Source organism: Heteronotia binoei, chromosome 21, assembly GCF_032191835.1.
Source record: "Heteronotia binoei isolate CCM8104 ecotype False Entrance Well chromosome 21, APGP_CSIRO_Hbin_v1, whole genome shotgun sequence".
NCBI lineage: Eukaryota > Metazoa > Chordata > Lepidosauria > Squamata > Gekkonidae > Heteronotia > Heteronotia binoei.
Window position 1 is genome coordinate 171,114,363 of NC_083243.1, and position 10,261 is coordinate 171,124,623.

The window sequence follows — 10,261 nt, forward strand, 5'->3', positions numbered from 1 at the left end:
CTAAATGGAACCACTCCCCCTAAAATGCTATTTTGGTCTTTGGCTCTGGACCAGAATCAAGATGTTAGGGGAGGAATTATGACTCAGTGGTAGAGCATCTGCTTGGCATGTAGAAGGTCCCAGTTTCAATCCCCAGCATCTCCAATTAAAAAGGACCAGGCAGTAGGTGATGTAAAAGACCTTTGCTTGAGACCCTGGAGAGCTGCTGCCAGTCTGAGTAGACAATACTGACCTTGATGAACCAAGGTCTGATTCAGTATAAGGTAGTGTCATGTGTTCATGTCATATTCCTGTCTCTGTACCACATTACCCTTTAAACAAGCACCAGCAGTGCCAAAATAACTATAAAAGAAGACACTGCCTGAAAGGCATATGATGCCACGTTCATGTAGAAGTGATACCTCTTATCTGGGTAAATTTGGATGGGTGAAGTAGATTTCCACATCTTGCCTGGGAATGGCTTTTTGTCTATAGCTGTGCAAAACTAGAAAAAAATAATGTCACTTGTTAATTACTGACAACCAGATGTCATCCTCAGTGTACATAAGGAAAAAGAAGTACTAGATGTCATTTCCCCCACCCCCCCAGAGCAGACATGTTTTTTGACTAGTAGAAAGATCTCCAAATAATTGCTTCAATATGATGGCACGAACATTTTGGGCTGGAGCTACTACTGTGATGTTCTTAAAGAAACCTAGACAGAATTTCTGGTAGCAAATTGAAAGTTGCCACTGTGGATGCAGACAGAGACATCATCCAGCTTTACATCACTCAAGGAAAAAGGTATATTTGCTTGGCAATGACAATTAGAGTGGTAACCACTTCAGTTTATTATTAATTAAGACTGTACTGGAACTGGATCCTTTTAACTATACCTTAAAGCATTCTTAAATACACAGGCATTTCATATGTAGCATGAGGACAATAACATGAGATTCTACCTTGCAGACGAAGGCCTATATATTAGCCCTGTATTGACCAATTTCCAGTTACTTCTGAAAATGACATAAAAATAAATTTCTTAAGGTTATTTTGACATAGGCTTTCTCCACATCACAGTGTTATATTTTGCCCTCCCCCAACACTCTGTGGTGAGATCTATGACAGACAGGCAGCACATATACTAAAATTGGATCTGTGTTAAAATATTAAGGGTTTAACATATGATCATATTGTAGGCATCCTGAATATGTGATCATCTCAGAGATCACCTAAGACATTTTGAAATCTGAGGCTGAAAACCCCAATTTCGCCCATGTAGTGGTGAAAATATCACATCAAGTAAATAATTGACACTTGCTATCCTTTAGGTACCCCAAATCTCCTGCCTTAAGCAGGCTGTTTCACTTTGCCTAAAGGCAGGATCATCTCTAGATGATGCAAGAAGGTTCAATTTCATTAAGATCTCACCATGGACTGCTTGGGGGAGAAAATCCCAGCATGATAGGAAAAGATAGGTTATGTGAGTACACTCTGAAAAAGATTCTGCTCTTCAAGAACAGTTTTCCCTGCTATCTTTCTGATTTTGGTGAGACCGAGTGGAACAGTGAAGAAGGCACTCTGGCCCCTCCCTCTCCCCAGCCCTTCCCAGCAGCATTCAGTATCTTGTTTGGTTCTATTTCTATGCAAAAATAAAACTTTACAAGTTTCAAAATACATTTTGCTCTAATCAGCGCACACAGCAATCTCTAGGAGATAGTTATAGGCTTCATAAGGTGGTTCCCCTCTGGGAACATTGGCTATGGTCTTATAGTTTAACTTGCCAAACAGGCATCTGAATCCTCATGTCCAGCTTTATTACTAAGAGCATTACAATGGCTGGGTTGGATGCAAAAATGATATGTCATCAATGGATATTCTTGGTTCAGTCCATCCGGTCTTCAAACATATTTCTAGAATGCATGTGAAAGGGGCTGAAAATGAGACGTGTTATTTGCTAGTCTTACTCCTGACATTGACTTCTGATACAGTCTGGAGAAGCCCATTCCCCTATGCCTCCCCCAACCCCCTGAAGAAGCCCTTCTGCTCAGCAAAAAAGGTAAACAAGAAATGTTCTTATTGTGGGTTTGGGGAAATGCTAAATGTAGTTGGACAGTAGCAAGACTGAACCACACTGAACTACCAGAATTCCAGAATCACTTTCCATTCTTTTCAGCGTGCCTACAAGTGCAAAGCTTGGTGGCTTATTCCAGTCTCCCTCAAGTCCACTTGTGCCATGGACTTCCATATATTTCCAATCCTAACTTGTAGCACCACCTGTTGTTAGAGTGTTGAGTAAGACAAAAAAGACAAAACCAAGGCCAATTACCACACAGACCTCCGAAAGCACTACCTTCACTACAGATTCCAACTGGTTTAATTAATAATATCTCTCTCTGGGGCAAAGGAAATATGATGGACATTTTCCAGCACTCTCACAAAACTACAACTGCAGGATGTTTGGGGGAAAACCACAACTATGTTATTGATATAAAACTGATACAAGTTTGTAATGTGGAGATGAGCAGCAGATTACTGAAGAAAAACAAAGCTGCAGGAGCTATGAAGAATTTGTTACCAGTAATTTATTGAAACCCTCATGTTTCAAGCAATGTTGTCTTCATCAAGAATAACTTCTTATAACGTTATTCTCTTTAAAAAACTGTACTCCCCACAAGACACATCTTTTGTTTTTCTTCATAGGCTACACACACACTGTCTCTGCAGCTAATCTAACCCTGTATGCATGTCCTCAAAGCAAGCCTGTCAATACCCTCAGTCCTGATCTGCGGTCCAGTGTCAGCAATGTGATTTCAGACATGATAGACTGTAAACTATCATCCCCTGCACGAGCCACGCAATTTCATATTTTATAATGTGACTTATTGTAAAGTTCCACTAGACTGTAACATAACGATAATCTGGGTGCCATCTATACAATAGGTGCCTTCTGGAAAACAGGCATCCCTGACAGACGACAGAACTCCAGCCTTGTGGCTAGCAAGAGACCAGTCATGAAGACAACAGATATTTGTGTAAATTGTAGCACCATCTATGCCAAATGATTAGAAACTGGGATGGGGAATTGTTTTGCTGAGAGTTCAGCTGGCCCTCCGTTTTGTCTCCAAAATCTTCTTGGAGATCCTGACAGAACAAGAAGTGCTGTATATATAAAGAATGGACTGCTGGCCTGGTTCTAAGTGCAGATCTACCACTCTTAACAATGATCCAGATTGCCTTCATGTATTTAATAGTGGTGTTCTCTTAACTAGATCAAATGGGACTTGGGTTGGTCAAAGAGAAGAGAACCTCATGTTTCCCAAAAGGGAACATTTGTTCTTCCATTGGATGCCTGTGGTCAGGCACAGCATGTGTGTAAGTGTGGATCTGTGTGTCTATTTATCATGACTCTGTGTTCAAGGCATTCACTTAGAAAGGTGCAACAGATGCATGTTAGTATGTTGTGTGTACGTGTGTATGTAAAGAGGGGTGGGGAAGGCAATGGATGAAGAATGGTTTGAAGCATCCACTGATGTATTTCTGTCGCTTTTCAGGCCATGGTTCGCTGGCTGTTTCCAGTGTGAAGAGGATTGTACAAGGCACACTTCAGTCTCCCTACCCTTGCTGGCCCAGCTCCTCACCCCTGAAAAGAACGACTGATGAATGGCAGTCTTGTGCGGCCATACAGGGGTTGGTGAGAGGAAGGCTCAAGAAAATGGCAGAGCAGGGCAAAGACAAGCAATCTTCTTTCCCTGAACTTGATAGCCCTTGGCTTCCCCCTGACTGTGGGCAATGCAGAAGCAGGAAGGATCAGGCCATGTGGCTATATCTCCTCATCCTCACTCGCCTTGCTCCAACGATGGCAACAGTTGGCAGTGATGCCTAGTAGGAAGTTGGTGGCGACTGAAGCGATGGAGACCACAAAGCCCACAAAGGCAATGAAGAGATAATCATCCAATGTCAAGGTCAGGTGGCAGGCCTTGAAGCTCTCTTCTGTCAGAGAAACCAAAGGGGCTCCCTCTACTTCAGGGGGTGCCCGGCACTCAGCCAGCTGAGTATCTGCAACAAGAAGCAGTGTCTTTAATGCAACCACATTCATACACAAAGAGATTCCTCTTCTCCTTCTAGCCTGCATCCACTTATCTGAGTCCTCATCAGTAATTTTGGAATAGATTGAATAACTAAGATTTTTTTAAAATTTTCACACATTTTCTGAAATTTTAATGACATGTCTAGTTCTCTGAATGCTTAGCATATCACCCAAAGGGACATGTGGGCAGCTATCACTTTTAAGTGCCTATGGTATTTAGTGCTTCCAAACAGTACTGTCAAATTCCAACAGCCCATTTCTCTTCCCTCTTTTATGCACTCCTTATGTCTAGAACACGTAACCCTGTCTCTATACTAGTAACCACTTCCATTCATTTCAATTTGTGAAAACTTTTATTTTTTCCTTCAGAAGAATGCTCCAAGGGACACCAATATCATTCCCATTTAACAGATAGAAAAATGAGTCAAAGATAGTATGATTTGCTTATTATTACATGAGCAAGCTTAGGTCTTGCAGATCCCTGTCTATGTACTGGGGCACAGTCCTACTAAAGCAAGTCCACTTTTTATTTTCATTGGAAAGGGATATGCCTCTGCTTGGACCAGGTGAACTCTGTGAAATTGGGTGTTCATCAATCAATTGTAGTAGTCAGGGCCTTTTTTTTTTTTTTTAGCAGGAACACACAGAAATGCAGTTACAGCTGGCTTGGCATCAGGGGATGTGTCCTAATATGCAAATGAGTTCCTGCTGGGCTTTTTCTACCCCCTCCCCCCCAAAAAAGGCCCTGGTAGTAGTATGGGTAGAATTCTGGTTTGACTACATACTGTATGTGGAATTGTTTGAAGCATTTGCCTCTTTTAACCACACTGTGTTTAAACCTAGCTGCTTTCCAAGCCTCACTGTACATTTGGTGAAGTAGGCTATAGCCCATGAAAGCTCAATCCACAATATGTTTATTAGGAGGAAGAAGAAGAAGAAGAAGAAGAAGAAGAAGAAGAAGAAGAAGATATTGGATTTATATCCCGCCCTCCACTCCGAAGAGTCTCAGAGCGGCTCACAATCTCCTTTACCTTCCTCCCCCACAACAAACACCCTGTGAGGTGGGTGGGGCTGGAGAGGGCTCTCCCAGCAGCTGCCCTTTCAAGGACAACCTCTGCCAGAGCTATGGCTGACCCAAGGCCATTCCAGCAGGTGCAAGTGGAGGAGCGGGGAATCAAACCCAGTTCTCCCAGATAAGAGTCTGCTCTTTCAAGGACAACCTCTGCCAGAGCTATGGCTGACCCAAGGCCATTCCAGCAGGTGCAAGTGGAGGAGTGGGGAATCAAACCCGGTTCTCCCAGATAAGAGTCCACACACTTAACCACTACACCAAACTGGATGCATGGTACCACTTGTAGCTTCCTGGGGCTTTCCTTGAAGCCTCCTTCTTAAGGTATCTCTGCATCACCTCTTCTCTTTCCCTTCTTTTCTGTCCCATAATTAGATGGTAAGAATCAACATAGACGGTAAGAATCAACTTGCACATGTAGCAGATTCATATGGTGCACATTGCCCTGCATTGTAAAACTGCAGACAGCAGGCTTGTGTATGTGGTTGTCATATCTCAATGGCCCTTCATGAAAATGGCCCTTCGTTTTAGTCATGCTTATAGAAAACTAACCTGCCCAGGAGAAGGATTCCCAAAAAAACATTTGCCCACTGTTTTTCTATGTGCAGATAATTGTTTTGTGTGGGTTGAATATACAATCTGAGTGTCCTCACTATCAACCTGGAATGGTACAATCCAGAAAATATAGTATCATATGATTCTGCAACAATGTGTGGATTGGGTCTAAGCACAGCAGCAAATACTTAATGGAAGCTCACGGGAAAGTGTGGCCTTGGTACCCTACCAAAACAGGGGTAGGTGTACCAGACAATCTATATGCATGACTGTATGGGTGTGTTTTCAGTACACAGGCCTATGATGCTAATGATAGAGTGAAGGCACCAATTCAGATCTAAACATGATCTTGCCATCCTCCAAATGAGAAAACGCTGCACTAAATGGAGATGGATGGCATCCCCCACCCTTCATTGTCTGATATGCATCAATCAACGGGATGTTTAGAAAGTATACACAGAATCAGTACACTAAGGATGCTAAAAGACAAGAGTGATTGCTAAAACAGGGTTGCTTTCTGCTGCCTCTACATGGGCAGGATTTTCTGTCTTCAGGGCCTCTCGTTTGCAGTTTGTGAGATAAGCAAGGTCAGGAAAAGACTAATGCCAGAAGAAATCAGCAGGGAGTGGGAGGGATCGTAGTTTATGATTCCCTGTTCAAGCTTTCACTGCAAGGGCAGGGAATAAGCAAAGTACCATAACAGCAATTCATGGAGGCAGCATGTTCAAAACATCTCAGACATATCTATCTCTGACATGGATAGAATAGATAGGAAGCCTCTGAGTGGATTCAATGGATCTTTAAAAACTTCCCTGTGGCACACTGGCTCAGTGAGCACCTAGATGTCATTAGCCTCCAGCGAGTATTGCTACTACCCGTACTTCCCTTGACAGTCCCCCCGTCCCTCATCCTGGCTATTTGCCTGTACAAATTTACTATGTGGTGGCTTCAGTTGTACCGAGAGCCAGTGGTCTGAAGCCCTCAATCACGTAATGAGGAGACCATCACTATGCCCTTGGAGATCCATGGAAATGAAAGGTCAGGGGGGTGGCAATGTTCATTTCACTATGTGGCTGGTGCCTAGTGATGACTGGCTTTCCATATGGCTAGAGCTCCCACATGGTTTTTCAGCAGTTCCCACGCTACACTTGCTCCCATGAAAAATCACCCTCAGCCCCAATCTGTTTTGCCACTTGCCTCACCCTTGATCTGCTGGTACATTTTCCTCCTGCCCTCTCCTGCTTATTCTGTTATTCCACTCCTGGATACCGCAACAGTTTTGCACCCTTCTTTGCCCTGCCTTTGCAGTTCTAGGACAATTTGGATGGCGACTTAAGTGGGGCAATTGGAAAGGAGAAATGATGGCTTCTTTAACAAAGCCATACATTTTTAATCTGAATTTCTTTCGAACAGTCTCAACTCACTGTAACTAGGGATAGGCACAAAAAACTAGACTGGAGTAGAAAAGAGTACAAGGTCTTCCTCAGGATCAAGATTCCAGGATTCAACAATAATCCTTACCTTTCTAAGTTTTATGGCATCTCTCTAAGAGAGCTACTATGTTATCACTGCAAGTTGAAACAGAGAGTTGGTGGCTAAATAGAGAGGAGGAGAACTCCATATCTGAAGCTAACTTCTGGACCATTGTTTGATTTCACCTACCTGACATGCATCTCTGGATCCTATTTCTCAACCACTTCAACAGTGGCTCCATGGTACAGCTGCATACCCAGGGATTTCCTCCAATTTGAAGAGTCACCAAACCTGTGAGGCCCTCTAGAGCTTCCAGGCTGAGGAATGAGAGACCCCCATAGCTGAGATCAAGGTTCTGAAGTTGGACCAGACCTCGGAAAGCCTGAGGGTGCACCTTTCTCAGCCAAGGATTGTGGCTCAAGTCAATATGCACTAGACTGTAGGCTTCCTTGAACATATCTGCCACCACATGGCTGAAATTATTGTAGCTCAGATCCAAATGAGACAGGCGTTTGGATGTCCAGAACAGTCCAATGGGTAACTCAAAAAGTGAGTTGTTTCGCAAGTCCAACACCCGCAGCTCAGAGTAGCATGTTAGATATCCAGGAGGAATGGCAGTGATGCGGTTGTGTGCTAGGCTGAGGTTTCTTGTATCCAATGGAAGATCTGGTGGCACAGAATAGAGCCGAAGTCCACTGCAATCCACAACCTGGTTGCGGCATGTGCACAGAACAGGGCAGCTGGTGACAGCACTAGCAAAGACCACCACCACTGCTACAAAGAAAGGGTTCAGTATCATGGCAGGGCAGCAGTGAGGTGCAAACTGCTCTCCTCCTAACTGGGTACAGTCTACACTCATTTTAGCCAGCTATAGTTACATGGTTAAGGGAAGGCAAGAACTCAGGAATGGGAGAGCAGAGATTGGAGATTCAGCCCAAGGAATGAGAGCCACTAATGCAGAAAACCTGCTACATTCAGGCTGGGTGGAAGGTAGGACCCTGAATCAAAATTTGTATTGATCTTGAGGCACCTTGAGGAGAAGTATGTACCATAGAAGGGCTCTGATTGGGTCACAAGCATAAAACCTTTTCGTCATCTGTTTAGCTGCCTATATCACTTTCGCCCTTCAGGATGGGTGCAGTAGAAGTTTACCTGCATGTGCACACATGGCCACCTTGGTCTATGGAAATACCAAAACTATCTTCTCCAAAGGACCATACACAAATACAGATGGTGGCTTTTAATAGACGTTTGTTGACTACCAGGTTTCTTGAATCCAAATTGCAGGAAAATTTATTTCCTCTTGGTGTGTTGTCTGGTAGAAACTTAGGCCTGTGGAGGCCTCTTAAAGGTGTACTTGCCACACCCATGAAATACAATCAGGCCAATAAACTGTTATCCAGTAAATCCCTCTGAAGTTCTACAGAATTGTATGTGCCTTCTCCTGTAGTCATTGAAGTTCCTTCAGAAGAGAACAGATATTAACACAGACATTGAATTGCACGTATTTATGCAATCTCTTGCTCAGTATCCCAGAGAGCTGTATCAGAAGATGCTCTTGACAATGTGCTGCTAAACTGGAGGGGGTGAGGATCTCTTGAAAAGGTCAGGAGGTGTTGGGGCTGAACATAAGCCATTTAATGGTCCATAGTTTTTGTTGGTTAGGAAGAGAGTTGGTTGTCATCACTCGGTTTAAGTAAACCTTTCGACAGCATAATTACTAAATAAACATTGGTTTCCTTGGAATTGGCTGAATGTGTCCATTGTGCTCCTTGATTTGAAATGCTGGTGGGAAAAGTGATACGGTCTCCCACATATAGGAGAAATAATAAGGTCTACATAAATCCTGGTGGAATATAAGGGTTTAGAATATAAAAAAATGTGCTTTAAACCTGGTTTTCTTTCTCAGTAGGAAGTGATAGGAATTTGATTGCGGCACCTGAGATGAAACAAAAAAGGGGATCAAAAGAGTTGGTAGGTAAACATGTCATAGCTTTCATTACTTTTCCTAACATTACTAAAATCCATCTTTCCTTCTTATATTTTCAATCTATTTCCTTCTCTGTTTCCTCTTCTGATTCCATTCTTTACAAATTTCATTCAAAACCCTTGCCTCCCTGATTTTACCATAGAGTTTTGTACATATGCTTCTGACCTTGCAGCTGTAGATTTATGCTCAGAGAAGAACTCAGAAAGTAAAATAAAGCTCCTAAATAATTTTCTAAGAAAGAGAGCAAAATAAAGCTTTAACAATTTCCACTTGTCCAAGGAGTGAAATTTGTGATAATGGACTAAGAAACAAACATGTAAACTATGAGGTTCTACTCAGCCTAAGACAAAGAGAAAGCTTAATCGTTCTCAGTTCCACATTTTTTTTTCTAGCTCTGGGATTCCACACAACCTTGTCAATATGCCCTAGTCAGAATGACCTATATTAACTCTTACTATTTCAGGCCCAGCTGAAGGGCACCGCCCATCCTCAGAGGTCTTTTGAGGCATCTTAATTCCCTTGCATCACCCTTAGTTATGTAGTGGTTTCAGACCTTTGTGTAATCTCAGCACTTGAAATATGCTCTCCTGAAGAGCTGGCCTGTGTGAATTCAGAGTCCCTACACCCCTCACTGCTATTCCTGAGCCCTTACATACAACTCCACACTTCCCTTCTCACCTCCCTCTTTAATATGTCTCCTTTTGTAGCTTTCTTCCTCCTGAATAACTATAATCATTCCTCTCTCATTCTCTGTCTTGCCTCTTCTCTTTCCTCTGAGCAAGCAAGTAAAATCACAGACCCAGATGCCTTGAAGAACTCATAATCCATTTGCTGTCACTACATTTCCTTCCCATGTCTTGGCACTCATTTGTTCCCTTCTCTCCTGACACTAGAGTGCATCTTTTCTTCATGCACTGAAGGTGCACAACACAGCGATCACCAAAACCTTAATTTTGTTAGTCATACTGCAAGCATGCATTCCCTCTTTGTTTCTCTCCACCACACCATCTATTTTTCCCCCCCCAAAGGAGATACTTACTCTGAGAGTCGAGGTTTTATGCAGCTCAGCTCAGCTGTGATGCTGACTTGTATTGCCTAAATCCAT

General features: G+C 42.9%; 1 protein-coding gene across 1 annotated transcript; it reads right to left on the reverse strand.

Moving 5' to 3' along the window:
* Nucleotides 1-3,286: 3,286 nt before the first annotated feature.
* On the reverse strand, nucleotides 3,287-8,540 carry LRRC55 (leucine rich repeat containing 55). Its single transcript, XM_060262784.1, has 2 exons — nucleotides 7,356-8,540; nucleotides 3,287-4,038 (listed from the first exon to the last, which is right to left on the reverse strand). The coding sequence occupies exons 1-2, from the start codon at nucleotides 8,023-8,025 to the stop codon at nucleotides 3,803-3,805; spliced, it is 906 nt and encodes a 301-aa protein (XP_060118767.1). The 5' UTR covers nucleotides 8,026-8,540; the 3' UTR covers nucleotides 3,287-3,802.
* Nucleotides 8,541-10,261: the final 1,721 nt, after the last annotated feature.

Excerpts from the sequence above, each read along its gene's own strand:
- LRRC55 (XM_060262784.1), bottom strand. The coding sequence starts at position 8,025 with ATGAGTGTAGACTGTACCCAGTTAGGAGGAGAGCAGTTTGCACCTCAC. Across the intron at positions 4,039-7,355 it reads GATCCAGAGATGCATGTCAG|ATACTCAGCTGGCTGAGTGC; the intron begins GTAGGTGAAATC and ends TTCTTGTTGCAG.